Source organism: Uloborus diversus, chromosome 4 (assembly GCF_026930045.1).
Source record: "Uloborus diversus isolate 005 chromosome 4, Udiv.v.3.1, whole genome shotgun sequence".
In the NCBI taxonomy this organism is placed as follows: Eukaryota; Metazoa; Arthropoda; class Arachnida; order Araneae; family Uloboridae; genus Uloborus; species Uloborus diversus.
In genome coordinates this window covers 11520218-11545128 of record NC_072734.1, presented here as the reverse complement: position 1 = coordinate 11545128, position 24911 = coordinate 11520218, and the positions used below count along the sequence as shown (strand labels likewise).

The following is a 24911-nucleotide window of genomic DNA, read 5'->3' as shown; positions in this document are numbered from 1 at the left end:
TTGTGTTGTGAAGCATATACAGTGGCTCCCAAAAGTGTTCGTACACCTACGATTTTCAATGAAATAGGCCATTATCCATTGGTTAGAATTAATATTTCGGAATAGGTATTTTATTATAAGATCTATGATCTATATTTAACAAAACTACATGAAAATTTTTAATAAAACATTAAAACATAATTTTTAAAAAATAAAAAACCAAAAACTGCCGGAAATTTTATCTCACAAAAGTCTTCGTACACTTTGAAAAAATGTCAAAAAATTAGTAAATAATCTAACTTTTTACAAAGTTATTATTTAGTAGATCATCATGCAGTATCAACAAGAGCTTCTAAACGTCTGGGAATAGATTTCATTGTTTTTTCTTTCTTTTTTTTGCGTAATTTCTGAGTAAGTGTTCAACCCCAGTTTGAGTCTTACTGTTTCTAGCTCTATTTTCGTTTCAAAGCTGTATTTTCGTAATCTAAACCCCAGATATCTCTAAATATGTTACATTAAGTTCAAATCTGGAGATTGAGGGGGTATTTCTAAGCTTAAGGACAATTTTTGAGGCACCAAACGCAAACGTGTGCTTATTATCGTTATCTCGATAAAAAACAAAGTTGTTTCCGATTACCAAATTTTGGGCTAATAGTTTAAAATTGCTTTTTAAAATATTTAAATGAACAGCATGATTCATTATTTAATCAAAAAATTCCAAATTTCCAAGTCCTGATGCTGTAATGCACCCTCACACTAAAACACTTTCACCGTCCTGATTAACTGATCCAACTAAGTTCTTCAGATTAAATTCCTCATTTTTTCTTTTATTTACAATTATACAACAATTTAACCAAAAATGTTAAATTTATTTTCATCTATAAGTAAGACGTTGTTCCAAAACGTTTTGAGCTTATTTATCATTGATTTTGTGACGGAAAGCGTAAGCTTACTGTTATTCGCACGAACAATAAAATTTCTGCAGGAAGAGGTCCCATTTAATCCAGTTAATCAGAGAACTTGGCGAACAATTTTAAGTGAAAATTAAACGTAAAATGTTTCATTCAATTCTGCAGAAATTTTTTCAGCACTCAAATGTGTATTTTTCATAATTTTTTTAACTGTAAACCTCCGATCACGCATTGTTAACTTTGCCAGTTGACCTTTTCTTACCGTGTTTTCGATCCCATTATTGTCTTTAAAGCATTTTATCAAGCACTTCACTATAGAATGGTATAAATTACCTAATTTAGAGACATTTCAAACCAATTTACCGCTACTGTGAGTAAACAATTCAAATTTCGAATGGTGTTTGTGGTGTTTTTCAAATACCAGTTATTTTAAAGTAATAAGCACAATATTAAGGAATAAATAAACAAAAAATTAAAGCCAAATGACTTTTAAGGGTCAACACAATGCAAAAATAATAAAAAAATGACATATGATAGTTTTAATCATGAATTTATTCGAAAAATTTGAGTGTACGACGACTTTTGTGGCGTATTATTTCTCCGTCTCTTCATTTTTTGACAAATTTCAAAAATAAAATCTGGCAATATTTTGAAAAAAACTACTGAGTTTTATTCAGAATGGCATAAGAATGGTGTGAAAAAATATTGGGCTTCATATTCAAATTCAGTTTTGCGTTATTTTGGTTTTACTACAAAATTTCAAGGTGTACGAACACTTTTGGGAGCCACTGTAAATCTATATTCCTCCTCTGATCCCTGTTCAGTACAGAGGTTAGCACGCCGTATTGCAAGAAATAATAAGGCAGGTTCGAACCCCGCTGCTTGCATTTCGTTCTTTTAAATCAACGCAACTCACTCACAGCGTTCGCGTTTTTTCTCCCATAAAATTTTATAGTAAAATAGTATTTTGTGATAAAAAGAACTGCCGACATGGATACCAGTACTATTTTCTGTAAAGTTTAAGGAAATGTTTAAAGTGTAGGGTATTAAAGCGCATGGCTCGGCTGGTTTATTGCTTGTCATGTTTCTTTTAGGCAGGAAAATAAAACAAGTCAGTTTTATGTACATTTGAATTTTGTATTAGAATAACAAGAAGTTAAAAAAAAAAAAAAAGAACAAATAAAATAGCAGCAACTTTTAAACAAAGCAGCTAATACACTTTTTCCCATTAAAAAATCTTTAACAGCTTTCAAAACGAAAGAATAATAATTAAAATTAATAATCTCATTAAAATGAATACATGATATCAAAAAAAAAATCGTTTCTTTTTCCCCTGTTGCCAAAAACATTATTTTAAATGAATTAATACACTTACCAAAAAAAAACAATAAAATGTAAACTTAAAGAAATAATTTTCTTTGTCAAAAAAAAAAAAATCGTCTGCGCATATCTTAATGTAGAAACATAAATGACTTCGAGTTTATTCGCCAAAAACTGAGTACCTAAATTGTAACTTTAGCGTAAAAATAAAAACAAGTCATATCAACAATAATTATTTCGCAGTTAAAACCATAGCTACGGAGTCGGAGTCAATCTCATTTTGAGATAAAGGAGTCGGAGTCGAATATTTAAGAATCGGAGTCATTCATTTGTCCTCCGTGTATAAATTTTTGCCAAAACTACGAAGTCAGAGTCGAAGTCGGGGAGTCGGAGTCCGATTAATTGTCGGGCACAGGAGTCGGAGTCAAGTGCCCCTAAATTCTCGGAGTCGAAGTCTGGAGTTTGGTGTCAGGAGTTATTTAGAATAAAATTTGTTTGAAGTAAATCCGCCTTCAAGTGCGGAGTCTACATTGACTTTCAGTTTCCCCGTAGGCGCTATTGTTAAGCGATTTGAACTGTTCAAAATTGAACGGAAAATTGTTCAAATCAAAAAGATATTTTATATACAAGTTTTTCATCAAAATCTTTTTTCTACAAAGCTTGTTTGAAGCAAATTCGCCTCACAGTTCGGGATTGCCTTGAATTTCCCCGTAGGCGCTAATGTTAAGTTTTTTTGAACTGTTCAAAATTGAACAAAAAATAGTTCAAATCAAAAAGTGAAATATGGGAATGAGGTGTCCTCGCCGAGATCTTTCGAACAAAAAAAACGGACTATTCATTCAAAAGTTATTTGGGGGGAACAGACCGACAGACAGACCGACATACATTTTTCCCCATCTCAATACCCTACTTTCCAATTTTTAATTTTTCAATATTTATCTAATTATTTTATTTATTTTTGACTTTTTTTTTGTTTTTCGGGATATTTTTAAGATGCATTAAGCCTTCTTTCATGCTTTTTTCTTCTTTCTCTGACTTTTACTGGGAAAGTAGGCTAAAAAATGGGTGACAATAAATAGGCTCTCAACATACAGTGAAATCCCTATTTTACGTCTCTCGAATCCACGTTTTTCCCGCATTTTACGTATTTTTTCATCAGGTCTCAGTTTTTCCGCATACTTTTCATTTAACCCGGATTAAAAGGTTGGTTTTTATGAAATTTCCCGCATTTTACGTTCTTTATGGAAAGGAAAAAAAGTTTTAAAATAAACAAAAAGAAATTCCTCTTCTTTTTTTTTAAAATGTTAATCCACATTGTTGAAAGCTAATTAAGAACGCATGAATGCATTCCACTGACTCCTCTATTATGTCTGGTCAAAGTATTTAAATCCTGGAAAAACTACAACTAAAAAACAATCCACTATTAGACTCTTTTTAACCGAAATGCCAGGATTCGCAACAAAATATGTTGAAATGATCGTAAAATGGTGTGTATAATAATGTTATTTTTACAAAATATAGGCATATCTTTTGAAAGAGTCATCTTTACTACTTTTCCTTTTTTTTTTCTATTTAGTTTCTTATTTCTATGTATTTTCTGTAATTTACGTTTTCCCGTATTTTGCGTTTTTTAAACCCTGTTCCTTGAGAAACGTAAAATCGGATTTCACTATACTACATATCATTCTGATATCGTATCAGAGAGTAAATCTGACATTACCCTAAATTTGAATTTATAGTTGTGAAAGTTCATTACCGAACTTTTCTAGTGAAACGCAAGGTTTGGATAATCTACCTCAGGTTCAGAAGTAAGGAGCGGCTAATATTTTCAAACCCTTTAATGTTGACAGAAAGACACAGGAGTGATTACCCCCTAGCGGAAAAAAATGAGACCAACTAGGCAGTGCTTTGTAATGTCGCTCGAAAAGGAACACAATGACGGAGAACGGGTGAGAAAAGATATGAGATATTTTTTGCTCTTATTGTGACATTTGACTCTATTCATCTCCGTTTTTCAAATGTATCACACTAAAGCTGAATTTGAAAATAAAATGAAAATTTTAGCATTTAAAAAATGCATGCTCTTTCGAACATGTCTTCTGTAAAATGCTCTTTCCAGTTTAGTTCCTTCTGTGGAAAAAAGCCAACTTTAAGTAAAGGTGCTTTACTTACGCGAAATCAAAATACGCAATTTAAAATTATCGCAATGTGATAAATGCAACAAAAGTTGTGGTGATTTGAATGCATATATAAGCAACTAGTGGCACCCGCACGGCTTCGCCCGTAATAGAAAAATTAAAGGTCTTTTGGTTCGCTTGTATATTTACAAATAATGTATGGTGAATTTTCTCGCCAATTGGCTTGTACCGACGTTATAGTTCCACGTTATGATAATTTCGTATCTCACCAATTGGCTTGTGCCCATGTTACGGTTCCACGTTATGATAATTTCGTAATTTATGATAGTTTTTTTTCTTAAAATTGGAATAAAAAAAGAACCACATCGAATTTTTGAAAAATCGCTTCGAGGTGCACACCCCCATGCTACATACTAACTTTGTGCCAAATTTCATGAAAATCGGCCGAACGGTTTAGGCGCTATGCGCGTCACAGACATCCTACAGACATCCTCCGGACAGAGAGACTTTCAGCTTTATTATTAGTAACTAGTGGTACCCGCACGACTTCGCCCGTAACAGAAAAATTAAAAGGTCTTTTGGTTCGCCTGTATTTACAAATAATGTATGGTCAATTTTCTCGCCAATTGGCTTGTACCCATGTTACGGTTACACGTTATGATAATTTCGTATCTCGCCAATTGGCTTGTGCCCATGTTACGGTTCCACGTTATGATGATTTCGTAATTTATGATATTTTTTTGCTTAAAATTGGAATAGAAAAAGAACCACATCGCATTTTCGAAAAATCGCTTCGAGGTGCACACCCCCATGCTGCATACTAACTTTGTGCCAAATTTCATGAAAATCGGCCGAACGGTTTAGGCGCTATGCGCGTCACAGACATCCTACAGACATCCTACAGACATCCTCCGGACAGAGAGACTTTCTGCTTTATTATTAGTAAAGATAAAGAAGATATATAAAATTCAAAATTGAATATAAAAAAATGCTCGGTTTTGGCCGTAACATGGCAAAAAACTGAAGCTGATGTGGTTAAGATCTGATGTTCATTTTATCAATCCATTGATAACTCAACTATTATATTAAAAAATACAGTTGACGCTCGATTTTATGGACCTCTAATTTACGAAAACTCACTTTTATAAATTAGTAAAATCGTTCATTTTAAGAAAGTATCGACTTTGTGGCTTGCTTCAGAAATGAAGCCAACTGAGCAGAACCCCATCTCTCAGATTTGTGACTACAGGCTTGAAATACAGTGAAGCACCGTTTTCTCTTTTATACGTTTTTATCAATTACACGTTCTTTTTTTTTTTAATTTGTCCCTGCAGAGTCTAATACACATTAACATATACCTATTATACGTTTTTACTTCCTTTTACAAAAAAAGGAAGTATTGTATTCGCAAAAATATTTTTACTTAAAAATCGACCTTAATTTCCATTTTACTCACCCCCGAATGAATGTTGAGTATTTTTTTCGACTCAACCACACGTGGATAAGGGCCTTAAAACGTATAGACACGCGAAATATCCATTTTCACGATTCCCGAGTAAATTACAACGAGATTTCTCGTGACGTCTGTATGTACGTATGAATGTGTGTATGTATCTCGCATAACTCAAGAACGGTATGTCCTAGAAGGTTGAAAATTAGTACGTAGATTCCTAGTGAGGTCTAGTTGTGCACCTCCCCTTTTGGTTGCATCCGGTTGTTTCTAAAGGGGTATTTTGCCCTTTTTTGGGGTTAAATCATTGTTAATTTCGATGTAAACTCGAGTGGTGTTATAATTTGGCGGACACTTGGCAATATATCGGCAGTGGTTTTTTTTCGCCAAGTTTTGTCGCCAACTTGGCGACAAAGTTGGCGATTTTTTTTACAAAAAATCTGATTTTAATTTAGCCACTGTTGGTGATATTTAGAAAGTAAACTATTGAATCACATTAAAATTGCCAGTAATGGGGAAATGACATTAAACTGGAGTAAAAGGAAGTCATGTGATGCACACATCAGCTCGGTTCATTTATACGCTTTCTTCAAACAGTCCCTTCCAAAACGTTATAAACGGAGCTTCACTGCATTGGTAAAAATGCGCGGGCGACAGAATTTTTGTCTTCGTTGCTTGAGCCAGGTTTGTTCGGGTTTATTTAGCGAGATAAGTTATGTTACCATCAAAAATCTCTCACAAATTACTAACGAAAAATGAACTTGAACTTCTTTTTATCTATCGTAAAACTTATGTCGAGACATTTGTGTTTATAGATAAAATAGCGATAATAATAATTAATCAATGAAATGCCGATCAAAAAAAATGTGTGTGACATTTTAGCAAACGCTACCATATTCTATATGTAATGATTTAAGTGATCCAAATATTAAAACAGACAATGCAGTCACTCTACTATTTTTCCCCTTTTAAATTTCATGTTAAAGCGTTTTACTCTGTTAGTGATCCTTGTATTGTTCATTTTCAAGAACAGATAAAAATCTCGTACGGTTCTGCATAAATGCCTTTTCTCTGTCTAAATTAAAACTTCAGATTCATTGCCCCTGAAGAGGAACTGCCAAAATCTATGGTTTGCCAATTCTCTTCTTCAAATTTGAATGTGAGGTTTGTGCAAAGGTTATGCCAAGAAAAAAAAACTGATATGACACCGCATGACTACTTCTTACGTCTGTTAAACATTCTTTTACTTTTCAATAGCTAAAACGAAAACGAAATGAGTGCCTGTCTGAAATTAATATTTTTATGAACTGTTAGTCATTTTCTAACATAGTGCTGTAAATATACAGAATAACTTTTCCAAATTTCCTGAGATTTGGTGTTTTTATTGGTGTTTAAATTGGGCGCGCGTGCAGCAAACAAAAACTAAATAACGAGTGTAGAAGGAGCACAATAGAGCAGTCTAAAAGGACATTAGAGTGAACATAAAAATATTTTAGATACTTCCAACCCCGTAGATTGTTACGAGCAGAAAAGACGGATTTACAGTAATGCATAATGGAAATTTACAATGTTTAGCATTAGTTATGTGGGAATCTCGCTGCTGTCGCCAAACTGAGACTAAAAGCTTCTTTTTTTGGCGCCAAACTTGCGCGACTAAGAACTTGGCGATACATCGCCAAGTGGTCACCAATTTACGACTTTACTTCAGTTTGCATCTAAATCAACATTGATTTTCCACAATAAACAAATAGAGAGCCCAATTAGAATATCGAAATGCAACCATAAAGGGGGTACACAATACATTTACATGAGAAATTTTAACCTTCGCTGGTTTTTCGTTTTTGAATTATGCGAGCTATACGTAACCTTGTATACATACGGACATCGCAACAAAACTCGTTGAATGAACTTGGGGCTGATGGTCAGGCTGAAAACTTGATTGTTCCCAAACTGCTACCCAAAAAAACTAATCAGGATTCCTTAAGAGATGATCATAAAATGGGAATTTAGGTTGAAGTTAAAGTTTTTTTTTTTTTTTTTTGCGAACGCAATATTTCCTTTGTATTAATTTACTTAGTACGTGGAAGGGAAGCGTTTTCTTGACAGTTTATGAATGACTATACTCGTCTGTACTTGGCTGTTTTACAGGGTTTTCCCTCTTTTTTTTTTTTTTTTTTTGAGTTGATGAATGCTTGAAGAATTTCGTAAACTCAGAAAAAAAATCAGCTGCTGGCACTTTGAGGGATACCAGAATGATAAATTGACACAAAAAATAAACTTGGGCTTTACCTCCCTCCCCCCCCCCCCCTCTTCTGAAAAATTAGCTGACGGCTTTCATGGTGTCATTAGTCATTTCTTTCCTTCGTTTTGCTAATTTGAATGGAATTTTGATTAGAGATTTTGAATATATTCCTTTCATACTTTCAATTATTTACGTTGTATACACTCACACACACACATATCATCTACATCAATAGAGTAGACTTGCTTCAAAAAAAAAAAAAAACTTAGAAGAGAAAAAAAAAAAAAAAAGACTTGATGCAGCATGCTTTTGTGGCAATTTGGTTGGTTTTACTCTGTCCAATGGCAGCCAAAAATGTTGTTTTCATCCTTTTTGCTTTTAGCTAGTGGAGTAGCTTCCTGTTCTATTTGATTCATAACGCAAGGCTATCAAACAATCATGGTTCTTTGTGTGTAAGTCATTTTCAATGATAAAATAAATGGCATCCAATGAGTTAACATAAGGGCATATTAGTGTAAATCAGTGCTGGAGCCGAGGGGAGTGGGGGCCCCTTACTCTTTCATTTTTACACTATCTTACCCCCACTTTTTTATTATGCTCTTTTCTGTTAGCTTCCCTCCTTTTTTTACAGAATGCACCACTGATGTCAATTAAATTGTGTAGAACGAATGACATAATATACTCTGGCAATAACGAATATTTTGTTGCTGTCGATGTGACCTAGGCACCAGCTTTCCCGTATTCATTCGAGGATCTCCCGAGCTTTGATAATTTTTCCCTTCTTCCCTGATGAAGTTTTAATCTATCTGAACTCCCTGAAGGAGGGCATATTATTGGAGAAAATTTTGTAAAAACCCCGAAAAAATGATTTTTGATGACTTTTGTGAAAATTTTTCAGCTGGACTCAAATGTTTATATAGGGCGATGAAAATATTTCTGTATTGGTAAACACCAAAAAACTTTTTGACTTTTCAATCCCTTGTATATATGATACACATTTCTATAAATATTCTCAAAACTTGAAAACTATCTCTCTTTTAAATCTTACCCCCCCCCCCCCCCCCCTTTAAAAAATTCTTTTTAATTTCAAAATTCTGTTTCTAATCAAAGTTTCGGCATGAAATCTGTTTACCATGAAAATCTCTCTGATCTTCATTGTGCGATGTTGGCAGCTTGGGAGTTAAATGAACATTAGTGTCTATTGAAGGAGTTCTCATTGGCGTAAAAAATGTTGATTAATTAATGTGTTTTAAACCTTTTTAAAAATTGAAATCACTCCATTGGCTACTGCCTGCCTCATTATGTCTCATAACGAATTATCTCTTCTTGCAGCAAAGTGGAGAACAAACATGAAATAGTTTCTGCGCAGCAGGAAGCAGACACAAGAGAGGAACCCCTGCAGGTGCCAAAGGATAACGAACTGCTGGATAAGCCTGCCCTTCCGCTCTCTACTACGAGTTTAATATTTGTCTCGAGAGAAGAAATGAGCAAGGACTTCCTCAACTTTCCAGATGCTGGTGAGAAATTGTTGAGTGTTACATTAAATCCAGTCGATGTGCCTATTGCCGTCAAACATTTTGTTTTTGGGACTTTCTCAATGAGCCCGTTTACATTGACCGAAATGACGGCTCACTGCAGGTATTTTCAAACCGCTTTAAGAAGATTCTCTAAGGTACTGTCCAACCACGGATTGCATAGAATTTTCAAATGTCCAGATAAGACGAATCTATTTGAATAAGGAGGAAAAGTAAAAATTTGAATGAGACTCTGCTTCTGCAAAAGCTCGGTAAAAAATCATAGATTCGTCCCTTTCCGGCTGTAAAACGGATGTTTGTCTTTCCATACAATCCGTGGTCAGACAGTAGGGGGTAAAAGCTGATATTGCAGATAGAATTTTTGACTAATGGAACAGTTTATTTACTTCAAAGGTGATAGTGATCAACTGCAGGTTGCAATATAAACGGGTGTTATTAGAATTTCTCACTAATTGCATTGCATTTCTTTTGTGAACATGCACATGTTTATTCACATTATAAAACGTAAGCAAGGTATAAGTTACGGATTCACTTAGTTATGCAATTCAGGCTTACGAAAGTAAAATCAGACTGAAGAATAGTAGGAATCAAGATTTAGAAATATTGTATTCAGCATTTGGTTGTTACGATGTTTAGCATTTGGGATATGGATGTGTGAAGCACGTCAATTTTTCCAAAGCGTCGATGGTTTTACCAATCAATGGTTTTACTATCGTTGTATTTGTGTCGATGTTTTTCCAATATTTATGTTTGAGCAAAAAAATATCTATATACTTAAAGAAAAAAAGTAGCTAATAATTACGTCAATGAAAACATAGGGATGATTAAAGTTTAAGCCTTTTGAGATTCATTCAGTTGGAAAGAAAAAAAAGTATCTGCCGTTAGTTAAGCAAGTACTCGCGTATAAATCACCCCCCCCCCCCAACCTTTTTGGGGGGAAATCGGGAAAAAAATTGAAAACCCGCTTATAAGTCCAGACCATACTTTCTAAAAAAAAATCGGGAACGTTTTGCCGCTAATTTTGAATTTAAATGTTATCAAAAAGAGGAAAATGAAATGTAATGAACATTTTTATGTCTAAAAACTTCCGATTTTTATTTATTTATTTATTTTTTTGCACAATGTGTTTGTTCCCTTCTACCCATCGTGACTTTTGTAAAGGGTTCGATTTTGCTGTTGCGATTTTTGTAACTTATTGCTTTTATTTTAAACTAATTTCAATAAAGTTTTGCTCTGTAGTCACATTGCATTATTTTTAAAAAATGAGCTTTAAAGTGGCGACTCGATGGGGGAAATTCTCGAATATGATGTTTCCGCACTTTTCGCGTAGTCGTGCGTTTACTGTAATTATTTCGTCTTTATTTCGATCAAGGCATTCCCGACGCCGAAGTCTTTATTTCACACTCAGACCATGTAAAATGATAGCAAAATGTGTAAGTATTTACTTCCTTAGCATCTGCTTAAAAGGGTTGGACTAAAATCGGTAAAACGTCCACGTTTTCGAGTGTTTTCATTCCAAGAACTATTTGGGGAAAAATTCGGAAATTCTGACCCGCTTATAAGTTGACTCCCTAACTTAAAGCCTCATTTTTTATATTAAATTTTTCGACTTATATGCGAGTATATATGGTATTAACAAATAAATAGACTTCTTTTTTCCACAAAATGTTAATTGAAAGTATTAAGAATCAAAATAATAGCAGTCTGTGTAATTTGTTTTCAATCTAGTTGTATCCAAGTTAATTGAAGTCACTCATAAAAACTCATAAAAATTAGCTTCAAGTTTTTCCAGTTATTGTCTTAAGATTTGTGGAAGGTTTTAGAAAATAAAACTTCCCTAAAACGGCTGCTGATGAAAACCTTAATGACGTTTTAGATGGCATATGTATGTGGAAATTCTAATGCTATGGTAAAAAGTGTTGCTAGCTAGTTATTCAAATTTCGGAGTTTTCCATAGCGCATCTTCTTCATCTTAATAGATAATTAATCAAATAGCAAACAGTTTAATATTATATGTGAAAATATGAAGTCAGGTACTATGTTTTAAAGCATCATGCTTGTATTGATATCAGTATATTCAAATTTTGACCTTTTTAGATGTTTTAAAATTTTTAATATAGTTTAGTCATTGTTATCAACAGATGGAAACATTCTGATTCACTAACTTTTTAGCAGAAACTCCTTATGTGAATTCCTAAATATCAGAGGACCTCATGCCGAATTTCAAACATCTGAAGTAAACTGGATCTCTTGATCCTCTATAAGGAAAACCCTGCTGTTTAAATTCCATGTTATCAAAAGACCTCTGTGCCAAATTTGGTAAAAATCTGATGTAAACTGGATTTGTGTAAAGGAAAACTCTCTATCTCTGAATTCTTTAGTATCAAAGGATCTGTGTGCCAAATTCGGTAATGATCCAACATAAAACTGTGGATTTGTAAAAGAAACATACACACATACAGTCATGGAATCTAGGCTTAGAATGCTCAACATGAAAAGTCTTGATCAAAGAAAAGAAGAGGGGATATGATAAGGGTGTACTGAAATATAAGATCTTAATGGGCTAAATTTCTGAACAGTTGATATGACCAGGGGTCATTGTTTTAAGCTTTTCAAACCCCAGGCAAATCTTTGGATATGTTAAATTTAACCTATCCAAAGAGTTAAATTTTTGCATATTTTTAAGATGTTAATGGTTTATATTTTTGCAGGGAAAGCAGGATAAGGAGTCATTGTTTTAAGTTTTTCAAATCTCAGGCTAATCTGGAAACTAAAAAAAAATTATTTCAGTAAAGTTTTGCATGCACTTGAAACAGCTTAGTGGAAGAGGCTGCGATGCACAAGGGGGTAAATACTTTTAAGAGGGCCAATGATCTTAATTGGGGACTAATAAAACTGGCTATGTGCAGCCTAGCTGGACCCAGAACCTGTTGCTGGTCGTTACTTTTGTAATATATTTTGTTTGTATTTGAATAAAAAATATTTTGAAATGCTTTTTCTGTTTTTTCCAGACATTCTCTTGTTTCAAGAGAATTTAAAAGATTCCAAGCTGCAGTTGGAGCTTGACTTTTTCTCTGACGACCCATGCAGCATAGAAAGTGGAATTTGTGATGATCCCTTCATCTCTTATAGAGATGATTCATTATCATCTCCTAGTTACTGTAGTACATCAGAATCTTCATTCAACATGGTAAATTATGATTTCCTCAGTTTTCTCTACACTTCATTTTTAAAATGTTATGCATTTTCCATACAAAAGTTTTGTCAACCCAAGGTTACCTGTTTTATGGATTGTACAGGGGTGCCCACCTAGGAGGAGGGGGGGTCGTGGTGCAGACTAATTTTTAGGGTGGGGTGATTTTTTCATTTTTGGGGAGGGGACTCTTACTTTTTGGGGGGGGGGGGACACCCCTGGTTGTAGGTTTGTGCCTGAAGTTAAAAATCAGTCTAAAAAGACTTGAAATGTCTATTTGTTAATTTATGACTTCTCAGCAATGAAAGTGTTTTTGGAATTTTTATCATCAGATAACATAAACAGGAATCCCAAGAGGTTTTTTGCATACGCTAATTCGGGGAAAGTTCGAAATAGTCATATTGGGCCACTGGTTGATGAGCACGGAATTTTAATTCAGGACGATAGTGATATTGCTAATGTTCTTAATAACTTTTTTTCGAGTGTTTTTAACGATAACTGTATCTCAACAGTTGACACCAACAAGACACAAGCTACAGTACAGCTTGAGGACTTTGTATTTTCCAGGGATGACGTTTTACTTCATTTGAAAAAAATTAAAGAGACTAAGGCTCCGGGGCCAGATAATATTTATCCGAAAATTTTAGTTGAATGTGCAGAGGAATTAGCAGATGTAATCGCAAACATTTTCAATGCTTTTTATAATTCGGGGACAGTGCCAGAGGACTGGAAGCTGGCTAACATTACACCGCTCTTCAAGAAAGGGTCTAAAGGGAGTGCGGGAAATTATAGACCTGTGAGTCTAACTTCGGTGGTTTGCAAAATTTTTGAAACATTGATGAAAATTAAGATAGTAAATTTTCTGGAGACTAATAATCTATTGACTAGTTTTCAGTACGGTTTCAGGAAAGGTAAATCTTGTGCAACTAATTTATTACATTTCTATGACAAAGTTACCATGGCTTTGGACAATAAGAAGCCTGTAGATGTTGTTTACATTGATTTTCAAAAAGCTTTCGATAAGGTACCGCATGTTGCTCTACTTAGCAAATTAGCTGATATAGGAATAGGAGGGAAAACTTTCATTTGGGTGAAAAATTGGCTGACCGGAAGGAAACAAAGAGTAGTTGTAAGGGGAAATTATTCTAATTGGAGTGAGGTCTTAAGCGGGGTTCCTCAAGGATCAGTGTTAGGGCCTGTTTTGTTCATTGTCTTTATGAACGATATTCACAAAAATATTTCTGGGAACATGAATTGTTTTGCTGATGATGTCAAAGTTATAGGGACTGTAGAAAATGAAGAACAAGCAAATCAGCTGCAAGAGGATCTAGATCATATTACGGAGTGGGCTGATAAATGGGGTATGGCTGTTAATGTTGGGAAATGTCAAGTGCTACATTTAGGGCATGGAAATAAGTGTACAAGTTATTATTTGCAAGGTTCAGTCATTAGTCAGGCAGACAAAGTTACTGATCTGGGGGTCCTAATAAATCAGGATTTAAAGTTTAGCCAACAGTGCAGCATTGCTAGCAACAAAGCCAATAAGATGCTTGGGTTTATCAATAGATCTATTTCAAATAAATCTAAAGAAGTTCTTCTGCCCTTATATAGAAGTTTGGTAAGACCCTATTTGGAGTATGCTGTTCAGTTTTGGTCTCCTTATCTTAAGAAAGACATTAATGTATTGGAAAGGGTTCAAAGGCGGGCTACAAGGCTAATAAGTGGACTTTCCCACTTAGATTATGATTCCAGGCTTAGAAGGCTAAAAATGTACAGTCTTGAGCAAAGAAGAGACCGAGGGGACATGATTCAGCTGTTTAAATTTATTAAAACAAAAGAGGTTACGGTGCTAAAGTTTAGCACTGAAAACAGGACAAGGGGTCATTGTTTTAAGCTATTTAAATCTCAGGCTAACATGGATATTAGGAAAAATTATTATTTTAGCAGGGTAGTGGAACCTTGGAACAGCTTACCGGAAGAGGTGGTAATGAGCAAAGGAGTAGACAGTTTTAAGAGGGCCATTGATCTTCACTGGGGATTGTAAATTGACTAGGACCAGTCTAGCTGGGCCCAGAGCCTGTTGCTGGTCGTCACTTTTGTATTTGTATTTGTATCATGTGAATTCATTTGGGAAATCTTTTAATTTAATATTAATTGAAAAAAATGTCCAAATGGCTGAGTTCAAGGAACAATGTTTGTGGTCCAGGTTGAAATGCTTCACCAGGTTTTATCTAAAATGTTTACAATCTACTGCTCTAGAATTGTTGTGCCATGTTGGAAGTACCAAGATGCCAGTCCCTTAATCACTCAATCAAATGATGTTTTTGTCCAAAGGGTTGATTTTCTTTGTGCCCGATAGAAAAAAAAATCTGCTTTTTTTTTTTTTTTGATCGAGTGGATTAAGTGGCAATGGATTCACTTTGTGGTAGTCTGTACTCTCAGGGCAAGATTAAGATATAAGGGGAACCTAGGCCTAACAGCCCTTGTGGTCAAACCTTACAATTTTATCCACTGGCTAAAACAATTTTTGCAATTTTAAAGCTCTTATAGAGTGGGAGCCTTAGGCCTTATTTACTTTTTAAAGTGTTGACTGTAAATCTTATTATTTTGCATTTAAGAAACTAGTGCAGATTTAAGGTTGTGATCTTTTGGCATTTTACCTTCAATGAAAGCTGGAATTCTCTTACTGAATACGAATACGTAATGCAAAAGTAGATTTGACCGAAAGTATTTTTACCTTTACTCTGAGTGGCACAGCCAGGGGGGAGGTTTTGGGATACTGGAAGATGGAGTTGGCTTTAAAAAATAACCCTTACTGTACCCTTTGGCATTCAATGTGTTGCAGTATTTTTGTTTACAAGTTTATTATTTTAGTAGTTACTGAAAGTTATGATGCAGAAAAATTATTAAATTCAAGAGCTCTGGTGTATTTAGGAACACATAACTATGTTAGAAATTAACATTTTAAATAACATTCATGTACTTTATTTAGTTTCAGAGCTATGCTTCTGTTAGTAAAATGTTTAAATAAAACCAAGTGTTTTATCAGGCTGTTAAGCTACCGTTTGAAGCAGCAAACAAACTTTGATGCATTGAGATTGGTTTTGTTCGACTTTTATGTGCCTTTTCCAGGTTGAAATCCAAACTTTTTTATTTCTTCTTACCAGATTGTTTTTTTTTTTCCAGCACCCCAGCAACAGCGCTTCTCCCGATCACTTCCATACGACGCCCAGCACGCCCGATTCTGGGAGTCTGTCGGACGTCCCGAGCTTAGATCCCATCGATGAATTCTCAGACCTCAAGTTCACCATGCCGTCGGCCACATCCGACAAAGACTCGGATTGCTTCGAGGTACAAACAGTAGCTTGAATCTCTCTCTAACCCTCATGTTACCAAAATTGGGGACTATGTTGATTTAATTATCATTCCTGATTTTTCTTTGATTTACCTTTCGAAAACAAAAAGCTTTTTTAAAACATAGTTTTTTAACAATTACTAGAGGGCTCTGCCCCCTGCTGACGTTCACCAGCCCCCGAAGATTGCTTCTCAATCTTATTTGATTCGCAAAGATTTAAATCATCAATTAGAAATAAACAGATTAAAAACACATTATGAGCTCCCTTTGAATCAAAAAGCACCCCTTCCCTTGGTTTCAAAATAACTCGTACCAACTTGCAGAACCGTAAGGGCTAAGGGGCTCCTGAGCATTGCAAAACTGCAGTTTTGTACGTTTGAAAAGTCGCTTTCACATTCCTCGTCTCTAGTAATGTATTTTGATTTTCGCTCGAGGCTTGAATTGAGTTGTGCCTAAGATTTTTCGTTATAATCAAAACCCTTAAAGTTCGTGAATAAGAAAAAAGAAAAATGCAAATCGAAAAGACGTAACTATGGCAATGCCAAATAAAACATCAATAATTTTAATGGAGATGGAAATTGTTCAAATTGGATTTTTAATGGCTTGTAACTTTTTTATTTGGAGATAAATGCTTAGTTTTTTGACCATAAAGTCGAGTTAGATCTGGTGTAAATAGTGATGTGGATCGGGTAAATACCCAGTGGGTAGGTAAATATTTTTTGGGTATTTACCCGGGTATTTACCCAAGGCCTGGGTAAATACCCAAAAACTGGGTATTTTACAAAAAAATGCAAAAAGTGAATGGGATTTTTAAAAAAAATCTAAATATGAAATAATTGGTAAAACTGATACATACATATGTATTACACAGTTTATAATATTTTTTATTGAAAGACTTGATGAAATTATGAAAGAAACATGTCGTGTGAAAAGGATCTTTCTTTTCAATGTCATAATTGGACAAGTATAAGCAATTCAATGATGAACTCCAGGATTTCAAAATCACAATCTAGGTTAGTTATATTCAAAATGAAAAAAAAAAAGGAAGCAGGAAGGATGTTTGGAAGAATAAACTGGGTATATAATAAGTTATGAAGACTATGATATTATTTATTTATTTTATTGCTGTTTAGGTGATAACATGGCAAATGTAGAAACAGTTTTCACATTAATAAGCAAAAACAAATCAAAATACTGTTTTCCGTTGCCTTGCTCATTTGCACTTGCTCCACAGTACTTCATGGTTCAAACTATTTTTTATACATGCAATTAGTGATGTAGGGTGGGAAGGTAAATGTTTTTTTGAGTATTTATCCGAAGGCAGGGTAAATAAATCCCCTAGTAATTGTGCATTTTGCAAAAAAAAAAAAAAAAATTAGGTGTTATCAAAAGGTGATGAATTTCTTTTTAAAACATAAACCGTAAAATGAAAGATTAAAAATATAAAAATTTATATATGACAATTTTTTTTAATTAAAGGCTTATTGAAATCTTATCAAAAAAAAAAAAAAAAAAAAACTGTCAGAATTTAAAATGAACTATTCTAAAACTTAAATAGGATGACAGGAAAATTTAAAAGAGAATTTTGATATAGTTTTCCTGAATTTGTCTTTGCCGGTGGTAAATGATTATTTTCACACCAGGCATTTGTATACATATTCATTACATTCTCTCCCCATTTTTTATCTTTTCAAAATTTGGCTGCCGCTTCAAAGTATGCATTTTTACTTTCTTCTATATCTAATATATAGAAGAAAGTATTGGATTCGTGCAAATTTTCGAATTTCGAATTTTGACGGATTCGAACGTTTTGAGGTGTGCTGAGTCCATTTCGACCATTTTTGGAAAATGTCTGTCTGTCTGTGTGTGTGTATGTATGTGTGTGTGTGTATGTATGTATGTGTGTGTGTGTGTATGTATGTGTGTCACGTCTGTGTGTGACCAGTTTTTTGTGGCCGCTCTACAACAAAAACTACCGCATGAAATCGAACGAAATTTAGTACACATATGTGCCCCTATGTGAACTTGTGCCCATTAGCTTTTGGCGCGAATTCCTCCAAGGGGGGTGGAGCAATGGGACGTTTTTTGAGTTACGCGTGCTTGCTATTCCTCAGGAAGTTACTGGCGGAATCAAACAAAATTTGGTCCATATGTTGGTATTAACAGGAACAGGTGCTGATTCAATTTTGATGTCAATAACTCAAACGGGGGTTGAGCTGTAGAACGTTTTTTGTCGTCAATTGTGACTGCTGTATCTCAAGAAATAATGAACGGAATGAAAGAAAAATTTATCGGCAAGTAGCCCTTAGTGGGTATAAGAACTGATTTTATTTTTGTGTCAACAGCTAAAAGGGGGGTAGCGCAATCACCCGTTCTTTTTTTCCATTTTGAGTGCCCTATCTCAAGAAGTAATGCTACGCTCTGGTTGAAATTTGGAATATATGTGAATCCATATGTAAACAGGCTTTGGTTCTATTTTGACGCCGATCGCTGAAAGAGGTGTTGATTTTTTTTTTTTTTTTTTTTTTTGCGAATAAAAATATTTTTATTAATGCAACAATAAGAAAGATAAATCGTAATAGATTGTCGTCTGCGTATTTCTCGTGATTTTAATTGTATGGAAATGATAGGAAATATTATCTCAATGATTTAAAATTTTTAACTGTTGCCATCTTATGTTTGTTAACAAATAAACTTTTGTAATTCATTCAAGCAAGGCTTTTAAAATAACTTTCAATTTTCGCTCTTTGCTTTGCTTTTGCAATAATTCAGACATTGGGATAGTCGTCAAGTTTTTGCATGTGTCATTTTGTTTTTGTTGGGAATATTGCTTCCTCGTCAAGCATGGGGAGGGATCAGAAAAAAAAGAAAAATATAGAAGAAAGTTTCGTGATGGCCACAACATACTAGTTTGGATTTGTAGTGCATTTGCCTAACTATCCATTTGTGTTGCTTTGTAGTTCTGGTACGAAAAAAAACTTTGAGATTTCCAATGCTGAAGAGTTCAATCTCAAAGCAACTTTTCTTTGTCTTTCGTTTTGTCTATAATTTTTTTTATTCCTCCCCCTTTTTTAAATGTTTAATTCCTTTTTTTGTTACTTGCCATTATATATATATGCAGAATACGCTTGAACACTTGAACTAGGTTTGGAGGAAATTTCTGCAAAAGATATAGAAAAATAAATAGTAATAATAAATTGAGCGACATTTTGTTACATTTTGATGTCATGCAGGGACATATTACTGGGTTATAAAAGACAAGGACCTTAAAAAATTTAACGTTTGCTTTTTTTGTAACGAGTTAAGCTTTTTACTTTTTGTAGAATGGCTTTTTATATCTGAAATTTGGTTATCAACATTGATTAGGCATATCCAACACATCTAATGTGGATATCATATTAGATTGCTAAATTGTTTCACACAATTGTTCTTTAAAAATGTGATCAAAATACAATTTTTGGGCAAAAATTTATTGTTTTGTATATAGTTGGTTATATATACATAGTGGAATACAAACAGAAAAGTATTTTAATTGAATATAAATTTTTGAAATAAATACCCGGGTAAATACCCATTTTGGGTATTTACCCGGGTATATACCCTGGGTAAATACCCAAAAATACCCCTAAAAATAAATACCCAGGTATTTTACATCACTAGGTGTAAAAAAAGCCGCTCTTTCCAGTGGTGTCGAAAAGAAAACTGTGGGACTATTTCTTTGCTTTTCACTGATAGATTTAATGAAGAAAGTAGTGCCTAAATTTTAGCTAAGCCTAAAAAAGATTGAGCTAAAAATGCAAATAACTCTTGCTGTATTTAAGTTAAGCATTGAAACAAATTGCGTCAAGCGCAGAAATTTCTACCCTTTCCAACGATATATAATATTAATGTGCAAGTAATTTTTCACCCCTTTAATAGGCAATTCACGCGAAATTTGAGCTTAAAAAATTACTTTTTACTCCAGATCTAATTTGACCTATGGTCGAAAAACTGAGCTTCTATCTCCAAAGTAAAAGGAGTTTCAAGCTGTTAAAAATAAAGTGCAAATAATCCTCATCTCCATTAAAATTATTGATGTTTTATTTGGCGTTGCCATAGTTACGTCTTTTCGATTTGCATTTTCTCTTTCCCTTATTCACAAACTTTAAGCGTTTTGATTTTAACGGAAAATCTTAGGCTCAACTCAATTCAAGCCCCGAGCTAAAGAGCATAATATATTACTGAGACCATGAATATACAACACTGCAGTTTTGCAATGCTCCAGAGCCCCTTAGCCCTTACGGCTCTTTAAGTTGGTACAAGTTATTTTGAAACCTGGGGAAGGGGTGCTTTTTGATCCAAAGGGCTCATAATACGTTTTTAATCTGTTTCCGTCAGCGAGCAGGGAGCAGAGCCTCCTAGTTTTGTAAAAAATGTCAAGGCTCTAGGTGCTATGTGGTCTCCTGGATGCAGACTTCCTTCCAGAATTTCTTTAAAACCTTACTTTTATTTCTATAAAGAGATAATATATAACATACAAACACTGAACTGATCTAATTTTTTTCTAAAATCATGCTTTTTTTTCTTTCTTTGTTCAAGAAAATTATTTACCAGATTTACTGTAAAAACTGTTTTTTGAAACTTTTATCTGTAATTCTCTGTTACCCGAAATTAGTTTTTTCCTTCATGAAATTTATGCATGCCAAGTTAGGTCCATCATTCTAAATTTTTTCTAGGAGAAAGGGGAGGTTTTCAGGGCCTGATTCCTAAATAGGCGAACTAGGCATTGTCCTTGGGGTGCCTGCTTTTCAGGGGCCCCTAAATAGCTAAAACTGTTTCAACCAATGGTTAAAATTGTAAGATTTGGCTACAAGGGCTCCTGAAAAAGTGCTTGGTCTAGGGCCTCCAAATATCTTCATCGGGCCGTTGTTGCGACTAAATGCGTATCAAAAACAACCAAAACCATACCCTCATTTATATAAATACATTCATTTCTCAAAGTCGAGGAGGGCAGTCCTTTCTGCCCGCTAAATGGCAGGAGGTCATGTGAGCTATACTTTTTTGAACAATTTGCTTTCAAATTTAGCAACCAGATTTAAAATAATAGCTATGGCATCAGATATACGGTTTGCTGCTTAAGGGGAACAGCAAAAGCAATCTCCACTTACAAGTAGTAAAAACCTTAATTTCCCAAAGCTTGGTAGGGGTGACAATGGACCCCCCTACATGATGGGCTAAGATGTAAACTGGAATCTAATGTTAATGTAAAACACAAGTGAAAAACAAAAAAATTGTGGTTGTCACAAAAGATGTTAAAAATCACTGGTGCTTAATATTTCTTAATTTTTTCTTTCTGCATAATTCAGATTAAAGAAAATTCTGACATGGCAATAAAATGTGAAAAATCTTATAGCTGTTGTTGTTAAAATGCAACACTCATTTTTCATTATGAGAAATGCTATAATTTAAAAATACTGTTATCTATTGTTTTAAATTTTATTTAGCTCCATTCTTATTTAGCCCCTCCCTTAAAGTATATTGAAAATGCTATGTGTTTCAATTCATACATGGGATTATCTTAATAGAATTGGTGTAACTAAGTTTTTTTTTTCTCTTTTTTCAAATTGTAATGTCTCAGAATTGCTATGTAAATAACTAAGGTGCATGATTTTGTAACTTCCTGTTAGAAATTTGGTAACACCATCTTATTGCTCCAGGAGGACTTGGATTTCAGGGCACCATTCATTTCTATGAACATGGATGATGATTTTCCGTTAATCAGCCCTTCTAGTTCTGTGATGTGGGGACCGCAAGAGCCAACCCCAAAGAAGACCTGTCAAGAAAGGTAAGCTGACACTCGGGTAGTTTTTATTTTTCTAAGGTGGAAATCGTGGTTTGAGTAATTTGAAAATATTAAGAACTAGCAGTACCTGCACAGCTTTTCACGTAATGATAATTTGGTAATTTATTCGTCATTGTAATGATAATTTGCCTGATAAAATGTTCTTAAAATTGGAATAGAAAAGAACAAAATCAAATTTTCGAAAAATCTCTTTGAGATGCACACCCCCATGCTCAGGCCTGGATTTACACACGAGCTAAGCAAGCTATAGTTTACGGCCCCCGATTTGTTAGAGGCCCCAACCAGGAGCAGACAGGCTAACTTTGGCCCAGTCGGCAAAAGAATATTTTGACCCACCTCTGTAAATTTAAAAAGTTAAATTAAACAGTGCCGGATCTTGATTTTTCCGAGTTCGAGCAAAGACATTAAAATTCTCGTTAAAGAGAGAACGAGGCTCAGTGATCTTATTTGGAAGCATTTCAAAATTGAAGTCTACTCGACCCAATTTTAAACTACATTTAGTTACTATAGGTGGTAATCTGGCGACTCTCCTTCGGAATTTTTTGACATTGCAATTTTAAAATCATAATCTTATAATGTGTTTGGAAACATTAAAAGGAAAGGGAAATGATTTCCCTTGTGTTTTCCCCAAGGATTTTTTGGAAGGCACCATACCCTTCCGTTTTTAAGCTAACTTTTGACCCTTAACATAATCTACCTTCCGTGCCCCTTAAAAGTTTCAAAAAACTTCACGAAAAGTAAAAATTGTTTCGAAGGTTAAGGTTCTCACAAGTTCCTTGAAACATCAAGCTCTTGTTTCAATCACTTATCCAGAATTATCTGATTAGAATCTATTTGAATGTTCTTAGCACTACTTTCAAAATTAAACATCAAAAAGCTTTTCAATATTTTTAAAATAATTACAATGGAAAGCACTTGAAAATACACTACCTCTATTCCTTTTTGTTTTCTCTCCCACTTGCAACTGAAGAAAAGTTGTTGGAATCAAAACAACTTTGAGAAATCCATAGTTTCTTTTTTCTTTTAAATTTAAAATAGCTGTTTCTTACAAAGTTAGAGCAGGAGTAAAAATTTACAATAAAGTACTAAAATATCAAAGTCTTGAAAGTATAAATGAAGTGCTTTAAATAATTTTAATTGTTCTAGAGCCCTTGAAAATCATTAGATAAGTTTTGAAAATCCGAAGTGAAATGGACTCCAGTTTTATTTCTTATCAAGTTTATAAATTATGACTTGTTCAAATAGGCAGTATGTTACTCTCTTGTTACCTATTTTCTAAATCTGTACACCACTTCGTTTAAAGCATTTTTACTATTGATCATTTTATATTTAATTTATTGTTGTATTTGTTGGTGGATTGGAGGGGTAATTAAAAATTAATTGTACCAAAAGCTAATGTGAGTAAGTAACTGCATCGTCTTTTCTCTTCCTCCGCTCTTTCTCTTTGTCAACTGCTGTCATTGATTTGTCAAATCAAAAACAATTTTTAATGGGTATTATTATCTTGATTTGCAAAAGAGTATATAACTTTAAAAAGGTTTTGTTTGCCTCTTTCTGTCCTGATAGTTTTGTAGTTCCAACTACATCTTATAAGGCTTCAAAATGCAGAATTTTATATCTATTTTTCGCATTTCCACTCGGGGGAGAAACCCCAGAACCCTCTTACAATTGGGGATATTCTATACTCTAAAGTGGAGTCCTGAATCACTCTCTTGATACCATTCCCCCTCTTATGGCAAATCCAAAACGGACATCAGGGAAAAACACATTAAAAACACGATCAGCAAAGTAAAAGTATTGCTGTATGTATTAGAGGAAAGAGACAAACATAGTAAAAGGGAAAACAAATTGCCTCTTACACCACCGAGAGAAACGTTTCTCAAACTAAAAAGGGGCCCCATACCTGAAATAGCTTAGAGCTCCGTTAAGTCTAAATCCGGCCCTGCCCATGCTACAAACTAATTCTGTGCCGAATTTCATGAAAATTGCCCTGAACTGTCTAGGCGCTATGCACATCACAGAGATCCTAACAAAGAGAGATCCAGACAGAGAGACTTTCAGCTTTATTATTAGTAAAGATAAGAAGCTGCGTAGTCATCAATATCTTAATTACGAGAGTAGGTGATTGCGTAAATCTCAAAAGATAATAAAAAAAATAATTGACCATAAAAACCACTTGGAAACTATTTATTTTCTCACGTTATCTCCAGCAACATTGCAGAGCACCACCTCTAGCTGCAATAAATTTCTATGGTTTGCTGTAGGACTTCATGTTGAATGTCATCTGCCAATTGTTTGCATCCAAAAATGTTATTTTAATGGACCAAACAGATGGTAATCTGCTCTGACCAAATCTGGGCTGTAAGCAGTGGCGCAGCCACAGTGTTTGCCGCTCGGGCGGTTCCTCAATTTGTTGCGCTTTCGTTGAGAAATAGCTAATACACAAAACTGTCAAACGTGTTTAAATTAAAACTAGAAATTTAATTGAAAAAAAAATAAGTCCTCATTATTCTCTATGTACTTTAAAAAGAAAAGAGGGGGTGGGGAATAGGGCACACACTTGGAGAAAATTGCTAAATTTTAAGTCAAAAACTGCAATTTTAGTAAATTTATTAAAAATGGCACGTTGAATTTGCTCCCAATTTTTTTTTTTTTTAAATTAGTCTCTTTTAATGTTTCTTTGTTGAGGTTAGGGGATCGGTGGGTAAGGAAATTTTAGGAAATTTTAAAATGCAGCTAAGTCTACTTAGAAGTCAAGGAAATCGCGAATGGTCGGATACTCAATGCGAAAATTTAAGCTCTGAAATATGCAATTTCAGGCAATCTTTGGAAACGCAATTGCTTGCGCATTCAAACGTAGTTGTAGGCGTTAGGGGAGAGAGGGGTGCTGAGGTTTCTTACTGAAATGTTTTTTAATTGAAATCAATTTTAAGGGCATCTTTGGTG

At 34.2% G+C, this 24911-nt stretch overlaps 1 protein-coding gene across 2 annotated transcripts in view; it reads left to right on the top strand.

The window, feature by feature from the left end:
• LOC129221151 (hypoxia-inducible factor 1-alpha-like) overlaps positions 1–24911 on the top strand; it is a 493631-nt gene that overhangs the window by 454559 nt on the left and 14161 nt on the right. The window contains exons 8-11 of one of the 2 annotated variants that reach the window (XM_054855597.1): positions 9373–9557; positions 12587–12765; positions 15955–16119; positions 21820–21947. In XM_054855597.1, coding sequence (XP_054711572.1) covers positions 9373–9557; positions 12587–12765; positions 15955–16119; positions 21820–21947 — 657 coding nt within the window. Of the gene's footprint in view, positions 1–9372; positions 9558–12586; positions 12766–15954; positions 16120–21789; positions 21948–24911 lie in introns of both variants that reach the window. The other variant, XM_054855596.1, reaches the window with a different exon arrangement.